This window comes from Phalaenopsis equestris, unplaced genomic scaffold (genome assembly GCF_001263595.1).
Source record: "Phalaenopsis equestris unplaced genomic scaffold, ASM126359v1 Scaffold000032, whole genome shotgun sequence".
NCBI classification, from domain to species: domain Eukaryota; kingdom Viridiplantae; phylum Streptophyta; class Magnoliopsida; order Asparagales; family Orchidaceae; genus Phalaenopsis; species Phalaenopsis equestris.
In genome coordinates this window covers 863,650-890,799 of record NW_018164474.1, presented here as the reverse complement: position 1 = coordinate 890,799, position 27,150 = coordinate 863,650, and the positions used below count along the sequence as shown (strand labels likewise).

The 27,150-nt window shown below is 35.2% G+C and overlaps 1 protein-coding gene across 1 annotated transcript in view; it reads left to right on the top strand.

Annotated features, from left to right (window-relative positions):
• Positions 1 to 24,780, top strand: part of LOC110018706 (type II inositol polyphosphate 5-phosphatase 15-like) — a 34,100-nt gene extending 9,320 nt beyond the window's left edge. The window contains exons 2-11 of the mRNA XM_020716115.1: positions 833 to 1,085; positions 1,322 to 2,117; positions 18,342 to 18,466; positions 18,591 to 18,675; positions 20,359 to 20,524; positions 20,880 to 20,917; positions 21,018 to 21,282; positions 21,646 to 21,769; positions 22,103 to 22,463; positions 24,381 to 24,780. Coding sequence (XP_020571774.1) covers positions 833 to 1,085; positions 1,322 to 2,117; positions 18,342 to 18,466; positions 18,591 to 18,675; positions 20,359 to 20,524; positions 20,880 to 20,917; positions 21,018 to 21,282; positions 21,646 to 21,769; positions 22,103 to 22,463; positions 24,381 to 24,707 — 2,540 coding nt within the window. The 3' untranslated portion in view covers positions 24,708 to 24,780. The remainder of the gene's footprint in view (positions 1 to 832; positions 1,086 to 1,321; positions 2,118 to 18,341; positions 18,467 to 18,590; positions 18,676 to 20,358; positions 20,525 to 20,879; positions 20,918 to 21,017; positions 21,283 to 21,645; positions 21,770 to 22,102; positions 22,464 to 24,380) is intronic.
• Positions 24,781 to 27,150: the final 2,370 nt, after the last annotated feature.

The following is a 27,150-nucleotide window of genomic DNA, read 5'->3' as shown; positions in this document are numbered from 1 at the left end:
CACCTCGGACGAGCGACAACCAGAGTACTAAATTCAGATATGAAAAACATGACCCCTAACCCTAGGCACCTCAAATTCTATTTATAAAGAAACTTAACCTAATTAGGAAATACTAGAATAAGAAGGAGAATAAAATCAGATTTTAGGACTTTTAAAATAAGGAAGTTAATAAAATCAGATTTCAGTTTTGATTTAAGATTAGAAGGAAAATAAAAATCAGATTTCAGTTTTAGGAAATGTTTTAAAATTAGAAAGAAAAAAATGGCAAAAAGGAAGAGAGAAAAAGGAAAGGATGGGTCGGCAGCCCCCTCCCCTGTTGGTCCTCCTCTCACCGAAGCCCCTCATCATTCACTATCATCAAATTAATCCCAATTGGTCCCTCAAGGAATAAATTGAGATTGATATTGCATAGTTGAGGGATTAAATTGGGATCATTTTTGTGCCATAATTTCTACACGAGGGATCATTTTGGCTCATTTTTCAGTAGATGGGGGATTAAATTAGAGCATTGCAAAACTCTGGGAGTAAATTGGCCATATCCGAATAGTTAGGGGATCATATGCAATTGTGGTTTGTTTTGTTAATATTATGTCACGTTCTCAGAGGTCACACCTGAATGGATTGGTGCAGATCAGGTCTACTCAGCTTCCGAAGCATTAATCAATATGCTATTTTTCTAATAATTATCTGAAGAACATCTTCCATCTTGCTGTGTAGTTTGGTAGATTGTAGCCTCTTTGAGGGCCTTTCATTTATTCTTCGTATCATCATGTTTGGTTTATTTAATTTTTCATCTTCATTCTTACTGATTGCTTGAATATTTAACTTCCAGGTGATATTTGGACTGGTTCTGAAGGTGGGGTGTTAAAAGCCTGGCCTTGGGAATCTATTGAAAAGTCCCTTAGTCTAACAATTGAAGAAAGACATATGGCTGCTTTGCTGGTTGAGAGGTCATATGTTGACCTTAGGAGTCAGGTCACGGTGAATGGTGTTTGCTCCCTTCCTGCAGTTGATATCAAGTATCTATTATCTGATAATTCTAGGTCTAAAGTGTGGAGTGCAGGCAGTCTAATTTTTGCATTATGGTACATCTTACCCTTTCTCCTACCACTTTATCCAGGGCAAAGAAAACGCAAGAATCATCGAAATCAAGAAGAAAACACATATATTTAACGAGGTTCGGCAATTTGCCTACGTTGTCGGGAGCAGAGAGATGACTTCTTTTGATTTCACTAAAAAATAGTAAAATACAATATAACATATATATATATATATATAACTTTTCTTGACTGATATATTCAGGATCTATTTATTGTCACAGGGATTCTCGGAAAAGGGAACTTTTAAAAATATTTAATATTGATGGTCAGATGGAGAATCGGGTTGATTTAGCACAATCACAGGAGAACCATGTGGAAGATGAGATGAAGATGAAGTTTACAAAGAAGGAAAAATCTGGTTCTTTGAGTTTTTTCCAACGATCACGAAATGCTCTGATAGGAGCTGCTGACGCAGTTCGGAGAGTTGCACAAAAAGGAACGTTTGGCGAAGATCGAAAGACAGAAGCAATAGTTTTAGCAATGGATGGTATAATTTGGACTGGATGTACAAATGGCTCACTTTTGCAGTGGGATGGAAATGGAAATAGAGTACAGGAAGTGCAACATCATTCTTCCGCTGTGAAGGCTTTGTGTGCTTTTGGCACCCGTTTATGGGTGGGCTACGTGAGTGGTACTGTTCAAATAATGGACCTTGAAGGAAATTTACTTGGTGGATGGCTTGCTCACAGCGCTCCAGTTATAAAGATGGTTGTTGGAGCATCATATATTTTTACATTAGCTAGCCATGGAGGAGTTCGTGGATGGAGTCTTACATCACCTGGGCCCATTGATGATATACTGCGGACGGAACTGTCAAGTAAAGAACTTGTTTACACAAAAGTGGAAAAAATTAAAATTTTGGCAGGCACTTGGAATGTTGGACAAGAAAGAGCTTCTCATGATTCTCTTATTTCATGGCTTGCTAGTGCAGCAACAGAAGTTGGATTAGTTGTTGTTGGCCTTCAAGAAGTGGAGATGGGTGCTGGTTTTCTTGCAATGGCAGCGGCAAAAGAGACTGTGAGTTAGCAACACATGCTTTATGCTTGCATCTTACTTAAGATAATTTAAACAGAGAATTGAAACTAAACTATGTTTTGTTTGTACGCCTTTCTGAGTTTGAGGTTTCTTTGTTATTTCTTTATAAAAGGTAGTTTCGTACTTTAGAAGGTGAGTTCTAGAAGAAATCATAAAAATCTATCACTCTGAAGCATTCATATTTTTTTAGCGGTCTTTAACAAATACTTTTAAACTATGATTTAGCATGCCATTGGGCATAACAAATCATGTGGTGTGTCTCTCTTATGTAATATCACTTAAATCTTGAAGAGCCCATGAAATATATCAACTTTCATTTTGAATGACTTGTTAAATTTCTAATGATGGTTTATATCTAGTGTCGTACAAATGGAAAGAGGGATTAGGAAAGATGGGAGAGTGGATACAAGTCGGAGAGAAAAAAAGGCAGTTGGGAAGAGGGAATAGGTAAGGAATTTAAAATTGAATGCAATTATGCATATATCCTTGATTAAAATCTTATGATTTCTTGTATAGACCGTGATAAACTAATCTATGACTAAAGAAACCCTACTTAACATATCCTTGTATTCATGATTATCTAGATATAAAACGAATATGCTGATAGAAATAAGTAGTCATAATTTGTCCCTTAATAGTTGGCATAAGGCTAATGATGATGATTTTGAAGAAGAAAATGTAAATGCAGTAAAAATAAACATGCATCCTATAAGTAGATTTGAATCTTAGAATGTGCCATGTACCCACGTCAATTCTTCTAAAAAAAACTCATCACATAAAGAGTTTGGTAATGTAGACTGTGCTGGAGGTGGTGAAATTAGTTCATTTAGATCTTTCAAGTCATCTTGTGGGATAGCGTAGACATACATGAACAAAATGACAACAAATCATGACAAGTACAATTTATTGAGCTATAGATGATATGGAATTTATGATACATGTCAATCATGAATAGCAAGTTATGGTGTCTTTTGGAGCAATAACACGTTGATTATGGTGTCACACCTCAACTAACCCCTTTGATAGGATCAATCGTGGTGCGATCGGGTCCGACAATTTTTCAGGCTAACTCTCACCAGCACTCTCTTGACTTGGATAGTTATGACCCAGTGAATGATGAATTGATTTAACTAGATCCCTGCAACATACGCGATATATTGCATTTCACAACACATTCATATACTTACTCAAAAGAATGGAAATGATATCATCCAAAACATGAAAACTATACAAAACTGTTAAATCTAATAAGATAAAAATATGTTCACAAAACATATATACAAGCTCTCAAAACTATTGTGCAAAAGCTATACAAAGACATACCTGACTACTCGCCCTAGTGCTCGTTGCCCCTACCTGGAAGGCAACAACGAGACTGAGCAACGTCGAGCTAAGAGAAATAATCAGGGCTAACATAAAATTTTATATATGGAAAAGGAACAACATGCATTCTCGTAAGAAACTATATATGTCTACAAACATAAGTAATAACATGCTAGCATTATAGAAAATATGAAAAGAGAGCAAGTAATATAAAAATCAAGACTGCAGTGTAATATGTAGGTCGTAAGCATGAAATCATAATTATAATGAAAAACATGCTTATATACTGTTTATTGTATGTAATTATAACAATGTCATTTCATAGTAATGTCACTTGTTTAATGTATATGGTTCAACTATTTCCGTATCCTTTCATCATGGGTCGTCACTCTACCCTAAAGACCATATAAACTATGGATAAAAGTTGGGCTTCCCCAACATAGCAATTATCGATAACTCCCTGATATCCACAGTTCTTTAGCGTTTGTCACCGCCTAATCCCAACGGTTCCTAGAGTTTCATCCCCGTATAAATATCAAGAGTTGTGAATACTATATTCTTGCATAGTGTAATTGCAAGCATTCGTATAATATGCTATCCATAACTTTCATTGTGACATTTAAATCAACATTCATGTATCAGGCATTTATAAGGTATTGCATGCATCATAGACATGAAGTATAATAAATAAATACCTGCAGACAATTAATATCATAAACTTAATCATATGTATCTACCATTATCATAGCATCACATGTATCGTAAGAGAAGTAAACATGCATTCATACTTTAAATTGCAGGTATTCATTTACAATATAGAGAAAATTCTAGATGCATATGTGTGAAACTAAAAATCTTATGAAAACATATATAAGATTATTTTTCTTAAATTAGCACAAGATTATTTCTTCTAACTTGATGGAACAGCTCTAGGATGAGTGCCCATACGCTCATCTCGAGCTCGCCGCCTCGTATAGACAAACTGTGGCTCGTAAACAACATAGAGATTCATGAAATTTGGCTCATAACATGCATTAACCCAAAAATGTACCTTATTTTTCAAAACTTACTTCAAATGGGCTTCTCAGCATAAATTCGCTTTTTTGAAATCTCTTATTTTCTTTCCAACGCTTCCTAACACCTTAATCTTTACTTTCCCTTCCCTAATTTTGCGCTAAAACCCTATATGAAAGCTTGCAATCCACTTTCAATGCTTCCGACACAAGATCGGTGCTTCCCACAGCTACTGAAAACGAGAAATTCACGAAAATCATGGCAAACATCAAAACGAGGAGGTGAGGAAGGAAATGAAAGTCTCAAATAGCGTGAAAGTGAAGTTCCTATCTTTTAAATTCACACCAGAGCTCTAAACAACAACTTGCAACATTCGGCCATGTGCCCAGTTCGCGCGAGTTCTGCGGTGTCCCAAGAAGATCCCTTTTAGACGACGAATATGGGAGCAGGAAAGGATTCAAGAGATGGGAATGAAATTAGAGCCTAGGAGGGTCTTATTCGATCGAAACTCAAAATAAAAGGGAGTGAAGGTCGGTTAGCTACAGTGCTGCGGGAATTAGGGAGGGATTAAAGCTTAAGTAATGTTTGAATGAAGTTAATTAAGCTCATAACTTCAAAGTTTTGTAATTCTCAATCTATTCATAATTCATGCATAGTGTTTTATATAGAATTGATCTATTTCATGCATTGAATTTTATAAAATTAGATCGAATTCCGGTAGAAAGAAATTTGGGGTACTTTTTAAATTTACCAAAATTTAATTAGTATTTAAATTTGTGTGTTTCATCTCTCATCTCCTTATAAAGTTTTCTTCTTCAAAATTTCTGACTTAACTGGAATAGGAAAGGATATTTCTGTAACATGTCTTCTTCTTTTTCCCAAATAGCTTCATTTTCAGGTTTGTGCTTCCACTTTATCTTCACAAATGGAATCTGTCCGTTTCCAAGCTTCTTAGCCTAAGTTGTTAAAATTTTTTTAGGCTTTTCAATATTTGTTAGATTTTTCTATCTGTCCATTTTTTCATGTAAAATCTTCTACACTGAATTTGAAACTCATTTTCCTAGTATTGAAATATGAAACACATGGTGAATATCTGACATATTAGCAGATAACGCTAATTTGTAGGCAACTAGATCAATCATTTCTATAATTTCAAAATGACCAATATACCTGGACTCAGTTTGCTTCTTTTACCAAATCTAGCTGTATCTTTCATTGGCCCGACTTTCAAAAATACGAAATCTCCAATTTCAAATTCTATTACTTTATACCTTAAGTCGTAATATTTTTGCTGTCGATCCCGAGTAGCTTTCAATCTGTATCTAATTAATCTGATTCTTTCTGTGGCTTTACTAACTAGCTTGGGACCTAACATTTGACGCTCACAAACTTCAACCCAATTGAATAGAGTTCTGCACTTTCTGCCATATAGTTCTTCATAAATGGTCATTTTGACACTAGACTGATAGCTATTGTTGTAAGCAAATTCGATCATTCGAATGTGATCTTCCTAAACGACTCTAATGTGGAGAACACACAAATTTAACAAATCTTCTAATATTTAAATTGTTTTTTCTGATTGTCCGTCGGTTTATGGATGAAATGCAGTGCTGAAGTGCAACTATGTACCCAAATCTTGCTGAATGCCTTTTCATAACCTGGACGTGAATCATTCATCTCTGTCAAAAACAATAACTTTTGAAATTCCATACAATCTGATAATTTCCTTGACATATAATCCGACCAACTTTTCCGCTGAATCTGTCTGTCTGATAGGCATAAAGTGAGCTGAATTGGTTAATCTGTTAAGAATGACCCAAATACTATCGTGATCTTGTCTGGATCGAGGATCTTGTTTGGATCGAGGAAATTCAATAGTAAAAATTTCTTCCCATTTCCGTTTAGGTATCTACAATGATTGTAGCATCCGCTTGGTCTCTGATGCTCAACCTTTAGAATTTGACATGCTTGATTGACATGCTTGATTGACATGCTTGACATTAGAACACATATTCAACAACATTCTTCTACATAACTGGCCATTAGAATACCAACTTCAAATTTTTGTACATTTTAGTACCACCTGAATGAATTATGTACCCTAAATGAACTTCATATAGAATTTCTCGTCTAAAATCAGAATTAGCAAATACTCATAACTACAACTTATATCTGATAATATCATCTTCATCAACAATCATATCATTTAATCTATCCTGATTAACATTATTTCAACAGTTTCAGATATTTACTATTATCTTTCTGAGCTGTTTTAATTCTATTAATCAACATTGGTTGCACTGCCAATTGGTGTAAATATCCACGATCTTCTGGTCTTCTAACTTCCAACTGCAAAACATCAATTTCTTTAATCAACTCTGGCTTCTGAGGGATAATCTAGCTTGCAATATATGTGAATTTATGACTCAATGCATTAGCAACTACATTTGTTCGGCTCAGACAATGTTGTTCTAGATTGTAGTCTTTGATCAACTTTAACCATCTTTGCTGCCTAAAATCCAACTCTTTTTTTGTGAAAATGTATTTCAGACTTTGCTAATAAGTGAAGACTTGCATTTCACGCCATACAAATAATGTCGTCAAATCTTGAGAGCAAATACCACAATAGCTAACTCCAGATTATGCGTAGGATAGTTCCTTTTATGTGGCTTCAACTGTCTGGATGCATAAGATATCACCTTTTTATTCTGCATTAAAATACAACCCAAGCCTCTTAATGACGCGTCACTGTAAATCTGAAATCCTTCTGTGCCTTTTAGAAGAGCTAACACTAGTTCTTCAACTCTTGAAATTTGTGCTCAAATTGGACATATTTTCTCATCAGTATGGATAATGCTATAGCTATTTGTGAAAATTTTTTGACAAACCTCCTCTAATATCCTGCCCAATTAAGGAAACAACGTATCTTTGTAACATTTTTAGTAATAGGTCATTCCATAATTGCCTTTACCTTCTAATGATCTACTGAAATTACCTGACCATTAATAATGTGTACCAAAATACAGCACTTCACAGGTAAATTTCACATTTCAAAAATTTTGCATATAACTGATTCTGCCTCGAATGCTTCAATACAATCTTCAAATACTTAGCACGATCATCCTCTGGTCTTAAATAAATCAAAATATCATTAAGAAATATAATGAAGAATTAATCCACATATGGCTTGAAGATTTGATTCACCAGGTCAATGAAAACTACAAGAGCATTAGTTAAACCAAAAGACATAACTAAGAATATATACAGACCATAACTAGTCCTAAAAGCTGCCTTAGTTGTATCTGTCTCCTTGTCTCTGACCTGACACTATACCGATCTCAGATCAATTCGGGATAAATAAAGTTGCGCCCTCTAAGTGATCAAATAAATCATCAATTCTGGGCAAATGATATATTTTTTTATTGTTACATTGTTCAACTCTCTGTAATCAATATATAACCCCATTGATCCATCATTATTCTTGACTAACAATACTGGAGCACTCTATGGTGAATTGCTTGGTATGAGAAAACCCTTTTTTTATCAATTTCTGCAACTGACATTTCAATTCTTGTAATTCCTTCATAGCCATCCTGGATGAATATTTAAATATTGTAGACGTTCCTGGTTGCACATCAATACCAAATTAAACTTCTCATTTTGGCGATAGCTATATAATTCTTCAGGAAATTCTGAAACTGTTGAGATTTTCTTCAATTTATGTACATCTTTATTCAACACTTCTAATTTCACTAAGAACACTAGTTCATCACTTCGCAAATTATTGGACTAATCATGGATGCTTGTGCATTTCGATAATATAAGATATAAAAATGGCTTTTCACAAGACAATTTCAGCTTCACCCACCTTTTCCGACATTGAATTATAGCAAAATAGCCTACCAACCAATCCATCCCCAAAATGAAATCAAAGGTCTGAATTGGTATGATAATCAACTTTATTGGCAATTTTTTATCATGAACCTGAACATGCACTACACATTTTCTGTTGGCATAAAACCCATTTCTCTATGTCATAATCACATACAAAGCATGAGAAAAATGTGTAATATCATCATGTAAATTTGCAACAGTCATTAAAAATAATGGAATGCGGTGCACTTGAATCGAATAGAACAATGCCAGACTGATCTTGAATTAGGAGCGTACCTGTAACCGCTTCTTTAGATTTCTCTGGCTTCTTGAGGGATAAGTACAAAGAATTAGTCTTTTACTGGTTGTTCAATTCCATGCTCTGAAGTTTCACCATTTGCTTGCACTGAAGGCTTTCCCAAGAATTGAGTTCTGCGGGGAAATTTTTTTGGTTGTGCTTGTCCTTAAATTGTCTGTGATCTGCTATCTCTCTTCTTTTATTGTGGATAGTTCATTTGGATTTGCCATAGTTGTTAACATTTGTAATATTTTCTTGAACCAATCAAACACTGCCCAAATATCTTTTTTCATATTTTTCATAAATTTGCTTTTCTATTTGAGGATGCTTATGCTTACCTTATGATTTAATTTTCTTGATTTGGAAGTTTTCTTTCTTGTCGAAACCTTTTCGTTTGTTTGTCTGAGGTTGCCATAGCTGACTGGAAAAATTTATCTCATTTTCAATTCTCTTGGCTACTTCAATTAGCATAGAGAAATTACTGATCTCGCATGGAGCCAATGACAACCTCAACTGATCTCTTATAACGCACAAAAAATTGACATTTTTTCTCCTGGGTGCTGACATATTGAGATGCATATCTGGTGAGAAGTTAATTCTACCTCATATTTACATAATTGTCTTGGGCCCGCAATGCTAATTTGCTGAAGACTGAATGAATCAATCTTTGACGAATTCAAAAAATTCTTCCCATTGCATCTGTGGAAGATGTGTCAGTTGAAATTTTTCTATGCCGTGTCTGCCACCATTTCTCAGCTTCACCTTCTAGCATGAATGTAGCTAACACTACTCTCCTGTTTTCTGGACAAATCGTGCTATCCAGAATTTTTCGGATCTTCAAAAACCAATCTCCAACAACTGTAGAGTCACGACACTCTTGAATGCAGAAAGATTGAAATTCTTCAAATGCCGATCATCTTCTGCCCTAGTTTCAGATTTGGGGCATGAACTGGTGGAAAATTTTGCAATAAGAGTCATTTTATCAACTACTTGTGTTATTAACTGCACTATGCTGTGTTAGTAGCTTTGGTGTCTTCATTTGTCTTTTTCTAATTTTCATTTATGTTTAAAACATTTTCAGCATTAACTTCGTGCTTTGCACTTAACTTACAAGACTGACCCTCTTACTTTTTGATTTATCTCTAGGCATGTTCATTTGTATTGACATAATTTACTATTTAAATGCAATTTATCATATAATATTGTGTTGTGTATTCATGATACCTTAAGTCGTATGGGATACCGATCCTAGATTTCATCAACCTATAATTTTGTGTAAATCAATTCATATCTGATCTCATTCTTACTTCTAAATCCAACACGCTTCCATTTTTCTTTTCATCAAATAACCATGCTCTGATATTACTTTCTGTCACACCCCAGCTAACTCCCTATTAGGTTCAATCATGGTGCGACAGAGGCTGACAATTTGGTCAGACCAACTCTTACCAGCATTTGTCTTGACTTGTATAATCAATATCCAGTGCGTGATGAATTAATCTAACTAGATTGCCACAATATACGTATATCATCCAAAACATGAAAAACTTACAAAACTATTAAATCTAATATAATAAAAGTACGTACTCAAAATATATGTATAAGCTCCTAGAACTATCATGCAAAAACTGTTTAAAGACAATTGGTTACTCGCGCAGGTGTTCGTTGCCCCTACTTGGAAGGCAACAACGAAGAATGAGCAATGACGAGCTTAGAGAAATAATCCGAGCTAACATAAGATTTTATTTATAGATAAGAAATGTGCATGCTCGTAGGAAACTGTACATGTCTACACACATAAGTAATAACATACTAGCATGACAGAAAACATGAAAAAAGAGCAGATGATATAAAAATCAAGACTGTAGTATAATATGTAGGTCGTAAGTATGAAATCATAAGTACAATAAAAAACATGTTCATAAATATGTTCATAGACTGTTTATCGTATGTAATCATAGCAATGTTATTTCATATTACTGTACTCACCTTGCCCTAATGACCAATATGAACCATCAATAAAAGTTGGGTTTCCCTTAACACAACAGTTTTCAATAGACTCACTGATACCCACGGTTTTCTAACATTCTGTCACTGCATAATCCTAACAGTTCCCAGAGTTTCGTCATCGTATTAATATTAGAAGTCAGAAATGTTATGTCTCTGCATAGTGTACTTGCAAGCACTCATGTAATAGTTTATCCATAACATTTATTGTGACATTTAAATCATCATTCTTGTATCAAACATTTATAAGACATTACATGTATATTAGACATGAAATATAATAAATGAATACCTGCAAATTAATATCATAAGCATAATCATATGTACTGCCATTATCATAGCTTCACATGTATCGTAAGAGAAGTAAACATGCATTCATACTTTCAATTGCATGTATCCATTTACAATATACAAAATTCTAAATGCAGCTGTGTGAAACTCAAAATCATATGAAAACCTATAAAATATTATTTTTCTTAAATTAGCTCACACGCTCGTCTCAAGCTCGTCACCTCGTATAAACAACCTGGTGCTTGTAGACAACAAAAGGTTTCATAAAATTTGGCTCATAACATGCATTAATCCAAAAATGTACCCTATTTGCCAAAATATACCTCAAAAGGGCTTTTCAACATAAGTTTTCTTTTCTGAAATCACCTATTTTCTCTCCAGCTCTTCCTAACACCTTAATCTTCAATTTCCCCCCGCCAATTTCATACTAAAACCCATATAAAAAACTCGCAAACAACCTTTGACGCTTCCGACACAAGATTGGCGCCATCCACTGCTACTGGAAACGAAAAATGCTCGAAAGTCATGAAAAATGTCAAAACAATAGGGTGAGAAAGGAATTGAAAGTCTCAAATGACGTGAAAGAAAACTTCTTATCTTTCGAACTCACACAGGAGCCTTGAATAGTGGCCTATGACATTCGGCTATGCACCCAATTTGCGCGACTGCTATATTGCCTCGAGCAAAGAGCCCTTCTAGGTGGTGAATATAGGAGCAAGAAAGGAAATCGAGAGAGAAGCGAATGAAATTGGAGCTCAGAAGGGCCCTACTCGATTGAAACCCGAAAATAACCGAGTGAAGGTTGGTTTGTTGCGGTGCTACAGGAATTAGGGAGAGATTAAGACGTAACTATTGTTTTAATTAAATTAATTAAGCTCATAATTTCAAAATTGTATAATTCATGCTTAGTGTTTTATATAGAATTAATCGATTTCATGCGTAGAATTTTATAAAATTTTTTCAATATAATTCCAAGAGATAAAAAATTTGGTGTACTTTTCAAATTTGCCAAATTTTACTTAGTATTTTGAAATTTGGGCGCGTGTTTCACACTATATTAAAAAATAAATACAATATTAAAATAAATGTGTTACTTACTAGCACCCCGCCATCTCTTCTCTAGTAGCAACCATAGTTGTCTAGCCCTCCCGACCACCTACCAACACTTTGGGCCTCCAACCAACATCGTACCCTAACAACTTTCCCTGCAGTGCTATCAGCCATCCATTCTCTTCCCAAACTTCACCATTTGCCTCCCATCCGTTTCCCCTCATGCCAAACCACCGGTCACCTTCCCCTGCCTGCTCAACCTTCCCTTGCCCACTCCACCTCCCCTACCACTACTATTATTTCAGTTTGAATCGTGTTCTGTAACCCTAAGTCAGTTGCTTGATGAAATTGTTTCCGTTTCCGCTATTTCACACTAGTTCAAGTATAATTTGTTATTAAAGCTAATCTAACTATAGTCCTATCTTATGGTTTCTTGGCATCCTTCATAATCCAAAAAATTTCTTTCATACTACCAAATACCCTTTTCACTTTCACAAAAACCCTAAACATGCCACCAAAAAAATATATGCCCTAGCCCACCAGGGAAGAGATATGACAAGAGCTCTATCGCCTTCAACAAAGGCTTGCGAAGATTATTGAGATGACCCAGGGGAGGTTACGCTCAACCGAGATCTAGAGAATCTAACGGGAGAAGAGAGGATGATCTGAATCTCTTACATAGGGAGAATTTCTGCGATGAAGAAGACATGCTATAACATTTTTGAAGCCAGTATCAGAGGAGGCCTAGAGAAGGATATTTGAATCCCTCCCATAAGAAGAATTTCAAATAGGAGATATCATTTGGAGGACACAAAGACTTTGACATCAAAATGTATCTGCTAGAGTTAGAGGGAGGTATGAATCCAAAATACTTTATTGATTGGCTAAAATCCGTTGAACAAATTTTTGAGTATAAGGATGTATCAGAGGATAAGAGGTTCAAATTAGATGCTATCAAGTTAAGGAAAAGTATCTTTTTGTGATGGCAGAACTTTCAGAGACAGAGAAAAATGGAAGGCAACAATGAGATTATTAGGATGGAAAAGATGAAGAAAGCAATATGTTTTTTAGGCTTCACCACCTGCTATAGAGGTACATGTCAGTAGAGGAGTTCACAGAGATCAGTTGCAAATGAGATGTGATTTAGTTGAGTCAGAGGGCATACCATAGCCCATTATCTGCGTGGTCTGAAGTTAGTATTAGCAACGTGGTGCACTGCAACCTTATTCGTCACTAGGTGTTTAAACTTTATTCTTGAAGGTGGAAAGACAACAGGAACAGAGCATGCAACAGTCATCCTTTAGGCAGAAGCTTCAGTCAATCAGTCACTTACAACTGCCATGATTGACAAGGGTATCTCAGGAGGAACTAGCAAGCTCAGAAAAGGAAGTGACAAGCCGGATCAGAGTGAGAAGAAACAGGAGAAAGGCAACTCCTCCAATACAATCCGACTAAAAATTGTTTCTGGTGTCACAACTACGACCACATAGCTTTCAACGGTCCCATGAGATGGGTAATCACCCTTACAGATCAGGGCGCCGTGGAGGAAGTTGGCAATGAGGAAAACTGAGAACTAGACTGAGGAATGTATGCCGCCTCATCATTAATGGAGGGAGTAGCAAGAATGCGATGCCTACATAGCTGGTTGATAAATTGGGCCCTCTTGACTCAGAGATATTTCCAACCATATTCATTGACATGGCTAAAGAAGGAGAATCAGGTCATCATCGACTGAAGATGCATCGTAGAATTTTTTATTGGGGATTAGCTGCATGATCAGGTATGATGCGACGTGGTCCCAACGATGCTTGCCACCTATTGTTGCGGAGACCGTGGTAGTTTGACCGAAGGACTCAACACGACGGATTTAGAAACACACATTTCTTCACCAAGGATGTGAATCGCATTATCCGACTTCCTTTGGCTGAGACCGAGATCACAGGAGCTCTCACTAGTGGAGCAACTTTGGTGGGACCAGTGATGGTGACGTCAGAGGATGCTGAGATTGTGACACCCGCTCTGAACATGGGACAGGCATGACAGGGAGCATTTTAGGATATTATGGTCGATACCTTACCATCAGTGCTCATCGTGTGAGAAGGTCCATGTTACCCCCACTTTAGATTCGGTTACGCCAACCGTGGGAGCATTAAGCAACAGAGACATGACACAGTTCATTTCAGTAGTAGACTCCCAGAAGATTGGACTGATGTGGATGTTTGCTTATAAGTTGGGAAGGACCCTTAGGTACCTTGGAGCATGGTGCAGTCCCCAATGAGATCCAGGTGCTACTGGGTTTAAAGACGAAGAACTGGAAGCTTTTACGAATGAAGTTGAAGCTCCCACAACCTTGGGAGACTGACGTAGGGCTAAGGCCAGCCCACTGAACCAGTTGACAGATGGACTGAACTAACCCATCTGAGAAGACCGATCCCGATCCCAACTTCTACGAGACCAAGCTACAATTGGAAGGGGCAGTAATGACGCCATCCCAATTCCTCTCTTCCTTTTCTATCTTTTCTCATTTTTTTTCTTGCATCCCGCCTGAGGGGAATCTAGTTATTTGCTTGTTGCTAGAATTAAGGTTAGGTTATGTTTGATTACTTTTTTCAGATTCTGTTTGGGTTCTCCTCTTCCCTTACTAGGGCTGTATCCGACGACGGATGATACTTCGATTGTATCCTTCTTCGAAGCGGTGTCCCCTATCTCCCTCCATACCATTTCTCCTTCACCTCCCTTAACCGCAGGCCATCCCATCTTCTCCCAGATATCCTGCCACGCCGCCACAGCATTGCTGCCCAGCCCTCCCCGACCACCTATCAGCACCGTGTCATCTCTTCCCCTGCAGCAACCATTGCTTCCCAGCTCTCTCGGCCACCTACCAGCACCCCGCCATCCCATCCCCTGCAACAAGCATTGATGTCCAGCCCTCCAGGCCTCCAAGCAGCACCCTAACAACCTTCCTTGCAGTCCTAGCAGCCATCCATCCTCTTCCCAAACCCCACCATCAGCCTCCTATCCCTTTCCCCTCATACCCAGTCGCCGGTCACCTTCACCCTCAACTCCCCCCTACCATTATTACTCCTCCACCACCTCGGCGACGCCACCACCACGCTTTGGTCTTCTCTTCTGACCCTAGTTGGGAACTGTTGTTGTTGCATTTTATTTCAGTTTCGAGTCATGTTACGTAACCTTAAATCAGTTGATAAATGAAATTCCTTCCGCTTTTACTGTTTTGAACTAGTTTCGGTATCACAAACTTTATCAATAGCAATATTGCAAACATTCAAAGAATAGTGCCCATTCTCAATATAGGAAACAATATATCATGTTTTATTTTCAAAAAACCATAAAAATTAGAGTTCCAAATAATTTTTTTTTTTTTTTAAGTTTGTTTATCTCTACATTTGCATCTTGCATCTCAAATGAATATAAGCTTAATATTTTTATGAATTCTATCTAGTTTTAAAATAAATCAACTTAGTTTGTTCAATTGATATTCATCAATTCTATATGAGCATAATTATTGGAATTTGTGTAGAGTAATTCATTAATTATCACATGCAAGTTTGTTGCGACAGTGCATGAGGTATCTTTGATATGTTTTTTTGTGCGATTGATATATTGTCATCATTTATTATGTCTTCCAGCACAAATTTATATTATTTTCTAAAAATTGTGTAAATAATACATTGGATGTGAATCTTGAAAGAGGGGATGACAAAGGAGAACAATACGAAGTATTGATGATGATTTATGAAAGAAAATTTAATCAAATTAAAATATGTTTCATACTAGAATTTTGTATGATATTTTAAAGCATTTATATTAATATATTGTACGACTTCATGTTGTCTCAAATTTATTTTAATTAATATATTAAGTACTTTTGTGGCATATCTTTTAGAGTTTAGAAATCCATCACTTTATCATCTGGTTTAAATTCCACATCTCATATATATTTTTAGTAGACTTATGTTTATCATAATTAATAATATTTTTTTGACAATGCTTTTATGCAAATCTATGCTGCTAGTAAAAGTATCAAAACTTTTACATGTTCCTTAATGTTGGCACTATATATAATTCCAATAAAGGTAGATGATGGATGGTAGTTGAAATTGAAATTCTTAATCAAATCTTCTCCAATAAAAGACAAATTACACAAATATGGCATTTTAATCACATTTCGTCTCTAATTGCTTTAGTTATGGATGCTCTTACCGGGCATATACATGAGGATTTACCTTGGTGTATACTTTTTGTTGATGAAATCCTTCTTGTGGATAAGACTAGAGGAGTTCAGTAAAAACTTGAATTATGGAGATCTTCATTGGAGTCTAAATACCTTCGTTTGAGTAGATCTAAAGCTGAATATATGGAATGTAATTTTAGTAGTAGTAGCTCTAGTGGAAGAGTTGTAACTATGAGCGATGAAATCATTAAAATGTGTAAACATTTTAAATATCTCGGGTCTGTTATTCAAAGTGATGGTGATATAGATGTGGATGGTAGGTTGGTTGGTTGAAGTGGAGGAATGCATTTGGCCTATTATGTGATAGAAAAGTATCACTTAGACTTAAAGGAAAATTTTATAAGATGATGGTGAGACTTGGAATGCTTTATGATGCAGAATGTTGGCCTTTAAAAGAGAAGCATAAAACAAAGTTAAGTGTTGTTGAGATGAGAATGCTTAGGTGGATAAGTGACTACACTTAGAGAAAAAATGCAAAATGAATCTATCAGTGAAAGGGTTGGTGTAGCTCTAGTTGTAGGCAAGGTTAGAGAGAGTTGTTTTCAATGGTCTGGTCACATCAAACCTCGACCATCTGATGATCCAATTAGGAGATTAGATATTTTAGATTCAATTTATGTTAAAAAAGGCAGAAGTAGACCTAAAAGGACTTGGGCATAGTGTATAAAAAATAATCTTAATCTATTATAATTAAATGAAAAGTTGAACTCAATAGGACACAATGGAGGAAAATGATTCATGTATCCGACCCCACTTAGTGGGATAGAAGCTTGTTGTTGTTGTTTTTGTAGTCTAAATATTACTCAATGTTCAACCAAGTTGATGGAGATTTGAATTTCATATTTACTTGAAGGCAGTTATCATGAATATGCCCGTTGAAATGTGCACAAAGTTCTATTTTCTCCATAATTTTTTTTATCATTTTGTAAATCAATAAACTAAAAACCCAAAACAAAATCAATAATATTCTTATTTTATGATCATTGAGATAATATCATGAAATACATTATTAATTAACTCACTTCATTCAAATACTTATACATATATTATTTGTTATGTTTTAAAATCAACGGTGCATTGAAATTTTATTTCATTATTGATCTTATCCTCAATTTTTGGTTCTACTTCAGAAATGCTCTCAGATTTAATTTTAGATTTAAGTTTTAGCTTTTGCTCAACTTTAGAATCAGGAGGCAAAAACTTAGTCTCTGGCTTGAATTCAAATTTAATAAGATCGAATGAAACTTTTTTCTGTTAATACATTCACAATTATCGATCAATTCAGAGTTGTATTCTTCATGTTGTCCTAATTATCATAATTTATAACTCTCTTCTTTTGATTGAATATCGCTTTAAGATAGTTATTTTTGTCTTCAAATATATATTTCTTGACTTATTTTTTTTCTTGCTTATATCAATTTCTCAGGATAAATTAATCATCATGTTTTGCCTGTTTAATGTTTTCCTATCAGAAACAGCAAAAGCTGTGCTTGTCAACTCAAACAGATCAGCTTACTTTTCCAGTTTAATGTACTTTACTGAATCCGTGTAATTTTCCGGAGCACGAAAAAAATTCTCAAATGAATATTCAGGGATGAAATAGCATGATCTATGAGCAGTCCTGTCAGCCCGTTAGGCTATAAAATGGACAAAAAATTAACTTTTTGCACGAAAAACTCTCTTTATAGTTTTATGCTGTAGAATATAGTGGTTCTTCGTATGTGCCGATCTTCATCAATATTTTAAACCTTAAGATATAATTTTGATATTTCTAAAACCCCATAGGATTGATTGGCCTTAACTGGTTGACCTGTAAACTGAACCAGCATGCCCACCTCAAACCCAATGCAATCATCGGAAGATAGCTGGCCATGCAAAGCTAACAATTATCCAACTCGTGCTATCTATCTGGGCCATTAATTATTATAACAGTGACGGATATGGCCCTGTTATTTTAAATTCAATCAGTTCATATGGAAGTTTTACTGTATTTGTTATTCAGTTATGTGCTTGAATCTGATAAGAATAAGCTGGAGTTGTATTCTGCAAGCTTAGTTTGAGTTTATGTTGAAGCTTATTTTTTTGCTGGAAATAGGTGGGACTTGAAGGCAGCGCCAATGGGCAATGGTGGCTGGATACTATTGGTAGAACCTTAGATGAGGGAACATCTTTTGAACGTGTTGGCTCCAGGCAGCTAGCAGGGTTGCTTATTGGTGCATGGTACTTGCTTCTGCTTTGATTTGTTTTATTTTAGTTTAGCATTTTCTTTCATTGCTTCTATATTTTGTTCAGTACTTGCTTAACATTTGAAATATTCCTTACTGCTCATTTATGCTCTTAAAAGGGCCAGAAAGAATCTTCGGTCAAATGTTGGTGATGTTGACGCTGCAGCTGTAGCATGTGGATTTGGAAGAGCAATTGGCAACAAGGTATACTTAACTAGCAACATTGCTGTCGTTTCCATTTCTACTTATTCATTTTATTGGAGGAAGATAAGATTTTATTATTCAGGGGATGGCATTTAGAATATTTAAATGGCTACCAGATAGTAATTTTGACAACTGCACGATTTGAATTTTCCAATTTATTGTTGTACTCGTAATCCACTCAGCACAATTTTATCCATGAAAATCATATTAGAGTGTTTAAAAGAACTTAAACAACCCTATATTGTATTTATCAAATTGAGCAAAATCTAACAATTACATTCGTTAAAGGCTGGAATGGATAGCTATGATGCAAGAGGGTGAATTATGGAAGAGGGTGAATTACTCACATGTGCTCCAATATACAATTACCAAATGTTTACATGCTTAATGGCATAACGATTGCATATGAACAAGTCATGATATATACATGTATCAAATTATGGACATTTCATAAAAAAATCTACAAGTGTTTAACTATCCAAATAAATATCCAAGGTATAAAAGATTTGCTAATCCTTGTTATTTTCATTCAGCATAACTATAGGATACAAAGTTTTGCATATATGTAATTTCTGGATATATTATTATATGGCCTTGATTAAAATTATTATTCATAGAAACATTGAAATTCTAGAAATTTATCATTCCATCTGATAATAAATTAAAGTGTCTAATACTATGCTATGCATCTATCATACATAAATAGCTAACTATGGTGCTCTACATTGGCTGTATACAAATCTTAGACTTTCTTGTGTAACGGTCATCAATTAATGGGGCGAGTTATATTAATAAATATAACTTGGTGGATATATCACAATTCTAAAAAATAGTAAACCCAGTAGGAGAAAATGAAATATACATATTTAACATTGAATATGTTTCAAATTTATATATAAATTCGAGATTTGACTAAGACAATCATTAGCATGGCATAACAATAGAGTGATCATAACAGTTGTCATAACATTTGAAGTCATAAGCATAATCATAAATTTGATTGTAAACATGGTTATTATTGTGATCATTGCATTGAGTGGAATAACTTTTGGATTATAAGATATAGTTCTCTACAAGAGGAATAATTCTTTCTTGATTATATGAATCACATGTAGAGTACATATATATATATAGGGAAAATAATCTCTCTTAATTTACAAAATTACAAAATATATCTAACCAAAATTAGGAAATGAAATAATTTTGAAAAAAAAAAAAAAAGAATTAGAAGGGAATAAGTAAATCAAGGGTTTCTTAATTTGTCCCAATCAAAAGATCAGATTTTTACATTGCCCCTCAAATTGAGTCGTAGATGTTGTAGAAATCAAACTTGATATTGAACTCTAGGAAGGCGCTTAATCGAAGAGTTTTGGTGAAGACATCAACAACTTTTTGGTGTGTCGGGATGTTAGTTGAACTCTGAAAGGCTCCCTCAAACTCCACTAACTTTGAAGTTCCCTAAAAGGTTCTGAAAATATATAAATGACCGCTGCTAAGGTTGCTAAGGTTGCTTGAAAATTTCAAGATTCCACTGCAAGGTTTATATCACTTATTATTTTTTTAATCACTTCTATGGCGGTAATGGCAATGCTCCATCTCTTGAAGCATTTTGTGTAATTTTTTATGGAGCCTCTTGCCGATTCCGTTGTTTCTTTCTCAAGAGATGCATGCTTTTGTTTTCAGGGAGCTGTTGGGTTGAGAATGAGGGTCTTTGATCGAGTTTTTTGCTTTGTGAATTGTCATTTTGCTGCTCACTTGGAAGCTGTCAGTAAGAGGAATGCAGATTTTGATCATGTTTATAGAACTTTATCCTTCACCCGGCCTTTTGTCGGACCAAACCCAGGCTCAGGTTGGGAATTTTTTCCATATTAACATAAAGGATGATTTACATACTTACCACTCAATTCCTATCTATTTGCATATCTAACACCGAAGCTTTGATTTTTACATGCATGCCACCTTAACTATGCAAGAAAAGGTGAATATCACTTCTTAAAAGTTAAAATGGTAGTACTTTTTATGTGATATGAAAGATTTGGGTGGAACTAATGTAAAAGGAAAAATTGTGTTAGATATGTAAATACATAGCAATTGGGTGGTATGTATGTACATGTCCCCATACAAATTAGCTGCAATAATACATACATACATGCATGCATGGTAAAGTACTGATGATTTCATATATATTTTCCTCTTTTGTTCAGCTGGTGCTACATCTGTTCAAGTGCATCGGGGTGGATATGTAAGTAGTTTCTTCTGCTGGATCTGAATTTTGATTTCTTATAATCTATTTACTGCTTATGGCTAAAGGTAATTACCATCATATGAATTGGCAATGGCAGTCAACTGCTTCTCAATCAGATGAAAAACCTGAGTTGTCCGATGCAGATATGGTTGTATTTATGGGTGATTTCAATTATCGTCTATTCGGCCTCTCTTATGACGAGGCAAGAGATATGGTCTCTCAAAGATGTTTTGACTGGCTTAGAGATAAGGATCAGCTTCGCGCAGAAATGAAGGCGGGCAAGGTTTTTCAAGGAATGCGGGAGGGTCAGATAAAATTTCCGCCCACCTACAAGTTTGAAAAGCACCAGCCTGGTCTATCAGGTTGGGAAATAAATCTTGTATAATGAACTCACATGTGCTGCTATGTTCTCTGCATCATTTTTATGCTGGAAAATTTACATACATACCACTAGATTTCTATGTATTTACATATCTCACAGTTAAACTTCAATGTTTACATACATGCCACCTTATCTACACATGAAAAGGGGGATTTCACTTTTTAAAAGTTAAAATGGTGGTATTTGTGATGTGTTGTGAGAGATTTGGGTGGTAGAAATATAAAAAGTGAAGTTTAGCTGTTAGATATGTAAATTCATAAGAATTGGGTGGTATGTATGAAAATGTTCCTTTTATGTTTCTATAAGCATTAATGCTACAATTCTCACTTCTTTTTCTTTGAAGCATATGATTCTAGTGAGAAAAAGCGTATTCCTGCATGGTGTGATAGAATACTATATCGCGACAATCGTTCCATTTCAGTAGCTGAATGCTCATTGGAATGCCCTGTTGTTTCATCAATTGCACTGTAAGTGTCTCATTTAATTATTGGAAGATTTGCATACATACTACTCAATTCCTATGTATTAACATATGTAACACCTGAACTTCAATTTTTACATATATGCAATCCTACGTTGCATGGAAAGATGTATTTCACTTTTTAAAAGTTAAAAAAGTGATATTTTTATGTGATAGGAAATAATTAGGTGATATAAATGTAAAAAGTAGAGTTTAGGTGTTAGATATATAAATACATAGGAACTGGGTGGTATGTTTGAAAATGCCCCTTGATTTTTTTTTAGTTAAGATTGTAATCTACATCTTATAGCTCACTAGATATTGGGGATTGTTTTTCCAGTTATGATGGTTGTATGGATGTGACGGACAGCGATCACAAACCTGTTAGATGTATTTTCAGTATTGAAATTGCACGTGTTGACAGAAGAGTAAAAAGGCAAGAGTTTGGAGAAATACTTCAATCACATCAGAAAATTAGTTTTTTGTTGAAGGAATGTAGCATTATTCCAGAAACAGTTGTAAGCACAAACAACATCATCTTGCAAAACCAGGATACTTCCATTCTCCGTATTACTAATAAATGTACCAAGCGCAAGGCTAGTTTTGAAATCATCTGCAGAGGCCAGTCTACGATGAGTGATGATGGAAGTCCATATAAACTTTGTACAAAGGGCTCTTTTGGCTTTCCTAACTGGTTACAGGTACGTGCACATGTAATTTGCTGTAGAACATTTACTTATTTTCGCAATTATTTTATTTTTTTTATAAACCCAGACATTATTTACAGGACTCGGTTAATTTTTAGAAGTACCGCCAAAATCAAATATATTTACATTTTAACTACAATTTGAGCCTCCTCACAAGGATTTTACTGCCAATTTGTGCATATTAAGATGGAACAGCGAAGTAAATTAAATTTTTTGGAAAGATGGAAAGAAAAACAGATAGTTTACAGCAGCAATTATTGCTTTTGGATCAAAATAAAATTACATAATGCAAATTATTAAGCAACAACTTCACCAATTTGTGATCCGCTCAAACAATTTTTGTGCAAGGAAATAGGCTTGTGAGCTTGGGTTTTTGGATTTTTTCTGTTCAGTAGGTATGAACTAAATAAATACACCACTGAAAATGGTTGTCGGACTTGAGCTATACTGTTCTAACTTGAACACTCTTGGAGGAGATATTTTTGTTTGCTATATGAAGCTTGTTGCTCATGCTTTTCTTTTTTCTTCTAAGGTTGCGTATAAGCTGTCAGAAGAACTTTTTTGCATGGAATTGATTTTATTTTGAATTTCACAACCTGTTTAACAACAGTAACAAAAACAACAAATTGTTTAAATTAATTTTTAATTGGAGAGTGAAACTTGTTGATTTTGTTCTTTTAAAACTTAATTGTAGTTTCCCAGTCAAGATATTGAAGCTTCGAACTTCTCGTATTAGTGACGAATTTCATTGGTAATCACACTCAGAGTGACCTACCGCCATCATATGCTTATTTACCATGGTCACCCTCTTATGATAAAAGCTCATACCTTTATCACTTATTAGATATATTTCTTATTTTTTATTTCAAGCCAATTATTGACAATTGATCATAAAAGAATATAAAAACAGGTGGTAAAGGAGACCCAAAACCCAATGAGCGGGCACTATATTTCATTTTAGGCGCTTGCCCAAAGTACAGTGAGATTCGAAGTAAAGAACAATCATATTCTTAATAAACATATTTTAGGAACGCTTTAGGGTATCACATTAAATAGTTTTAAGAAATTAAATTTTATTGTATTGAAATTTCCAACATCTTGCTTCATGAATTGTCTTAAATGAAATACCAAGCGGACATTTAAACAACTAAAAATGTCAGACCACCTGAAGTTTGTAGCATGTATAGTATAATGATAATATAATCTTAAGCTACTACTATTTGTTCCATCTCAATTTTCCTCCATATTTTTCTCCTTCTCCATAACTGCATTCGATGTAAATTGTTTCTATCCGCGAGTCTTTATTTCTAGAAATCCTATGGTTTCTGACACAACCACTATTAAATTGTCATAAAAAATAACTAATCCATTTCCAATCGCTCAAGGAAAGGCGCTCTTCTAGACAATGCCTTATAATAGCATTTGTTAGGGAGGTGGTAGGCACTCTGGCTTCACCTCTCCTCTTCTGGGAGCATTAATTAAAACATTGTGCTCATCTTTCAATTTCTGCTTAGTTTGCTCGACCTTTAAAAGATTTAGTTGCATATCGCTTAATTCCTATGTATTTACATATCTAATACTTAAACTTCAATTTTTACATACATACACCTTGCCTATGGATTAAAAGGTTTATTTCACTTTTATAACTTAAAATCGGTGGTATTTTTGATGTAATACGAATGATTATGATGATATAAATGTAAAAAAAGCAAAATTTATATGTTAGATGTGTAAATACATAGGAATTGTGTGGTATTTTTATATGTTAAATGCCCTGGAATGAAAAAAATAACACACATCTTCCTACAAAAATGCAGTTTTCGTGATTTTTCCCTGTTCTTGACCCTAGGTTGTCATTAATAACCTGTTTTTCTATCATTTACTCTTTTTTTTTCTTTCCCGTAACATCAGGTCCAACCTGCTGCTGGAATAATCAACGCCGGCCAAACCATGGAAGTGACGGTCAACTACGAGGACTTCTGCACGCAAGAAGAATTTGTTGATGGAATCCCCCAGAATTGGTGGTGCGAGGACACAAGAGACAAGGAGGTATTGCTGGCAGTGAAAGTGAGAGGCAGCTATTCAACAGAGACAACATTCCACTGTGTCCATGTTCGCCATTGTAATCAAAGCAAGACATCATGTACTGATACGACAGTGAGTTCCAGAAGATTTCAGGCAAACCCCCAACAGAACTACACCAATTCTTCTAATATTTGCCATATGCGTTACTCGTGAAGGATAAAAAAGAGGTCTCTGCCTCTGCGTTTTGGAACCCTGTCCAGAAACTCTCAAGACTTGGAGGTATTCTTTTCTGTACATAAGCCATCACCGGAGAAACCCAATTGTACACCACTAGGAAAGCAGGAAAATGAAAATTATAGAAGTAAAGGGATCAACAAAGTTGGATAATGTTTTTTTTTCTTTTTTTGGTAGTCTATTTTTTGGAGTTTTGAGTCATTTGGTTATCAAATGCCGACATATTCGTTATTTTATTTTATTTTTGTTTGGATTTTTTTTAAAAGGAAATAGGCGAAGTTGGCCTCATATTCTGCTGCTGGTTTTATTGTGTTCTTTCTCCGGCATCCAACTTCAAAATTCTCTTGTTAACTGAAGAACTTTGTTTTGTTACAAAGTCGTTTTTCTAACGGATTGATTTCGGATGACTTGTATTTATTTCTTGTTATTCTAATAAAGCTTTTGCTAGGTTAATTGAAATTGAATTGGAGTTAGTATTTTTCATGGTGGAAGGATGGAATGGCCTTTGCGTTTCCTGAGTATTAGACATAATAAATGATCTGACACAAAAGAAATCCCTAATTCAAAATGAAAAAGATTTGGGGCCGCTTGATGGGAAAAAAATATTACATACAAACTGGATGGCGGAATTCAATGGTAGGGCGTTCTTAGTCAAGTGTGCCTCATTGCTTTTAACACTGACCAATAATTATGTAATATGGTATGATTCACTTGACACTTGACATCCCACCATTGGACTCTGGATGCAAAGAAGCCTGGATGTAACATTTTCACACTTAGGGCAGTGTAAGAGACCAAAAAAAAAAAAAAAAAAAGAGAGATCATGGTCTTGTAAATCTTAAAAAGTAACAACTTGGCTATTTAATTAATTTTTAACTTATTCTTTAATATAAAAACTCGTAAAATTATAATTCTTTGTTATTTTTTGAATTGTCGCATCCAAATTATCATGTTCATTTCCAATCAGTCTGGCACTATCCCACATAAAATTTATTCTTGTTGGGTCTGAAATTCTTACCCTGATAACTGAGAAGGGTTCACAATGTTTATACTTTTGTCTAATTATATTTGGGTCAGACCCATAAAATCAAATTGAGATCTCTAGTTTGACCGTCTAAATGGTTTCAATTAAGAGAATTTCAATTATAAATAAGATTACATAATATTGTCAAATTTTGACTCAAATTAAGCCCTTTCTTGTCATTGGAGCAATTCAAAGAAACTATACTTTTTTTTTTTTACCATGATTTTATTGAAATGAAGTATCTATTTTTTTGGAATCAGTTCTTGATTGAGTTTCAAACTTTAGTATTTGACGTGTTGACACATGAAAGTGCATCAGTCTATATTTTGTCAAATAAATTAAATTTATTGTTAACATATTAATTGAGACCATTTTGGCTAGATATGTACATCAAAAGCCATTTAGTGAACTCCCGCGAATTTTGCAGCCTCATCGATCATACGGTGTGTGTATATATATATATATATATATAAGCGTGGCATACTTAGATCAATTGGTCTGACATTTGCTTATCAGTTGTAAGTCCCCTCTGGTCTGGGATTCAATTCCTCCGAGTGTAAGGTGCGATAATCGAATTCTTAAGCGCATGAGGATGGTCGGGATTTTTATAATCTCTATTTAAATAGCCACCACTCTTCACACCAATACAGTCCAATAAACCTACATAGTTCACCCAAAAAAAAAAAATAATAATAATAAGCACATGCCCAGCCAGAAGTAGAAAACATTACACTTCAACACATCACACAAACAACAGGAGGTTCCGCATCAGCATTTAGTGGGTGGCGGAAGATTGCACTTGGCCGGAAGCTGCATGGCAAGCTCAGGATTAATCCCAAAGTATTGAAGCGTGCCCGAATTCTTGTAGCCGCAGAGACAGCTCAAGTCCGCATGCGACAGTGCCGCACAACAAGCGTCCGACGGATCCGGCGCCGTCTTTTGGGCCGAAGAGCCCGAAATGGCCGGCCGGCATGCCGTCAGCCCATCCCTATCCATATTACAGATCTTCCAACTATCTGCCGCCGCCACCACCACCAACATAATGGCGGCCTGCCACTAGAAGTACGAGAGCCGGTGCCGGAAAACTTGACCTGTTCTTCTTCTCCATTGATCTCTGCAGAGCTTATCGTGTAATGTGTGAAGGAGGATGGTTTTCATGAGCTGTTATATATAGAAAAGAAAAGTATTTACTTGACATTGCATTTCACCGTATTTTTGATGGAAAGCAAAAATATGCTCCAATGGCTCTAAAAAAATATTACGTAGTTGTTAAGTATGTGGGGATGATGGATGAATCAAAAGAATACGTAACATCTAAGTGAAATTATGATGATATGAGCATCTCATTTGTCATTGTCTGCACATAATTATAAAGTATAAAATATTTTCATCAAAGTA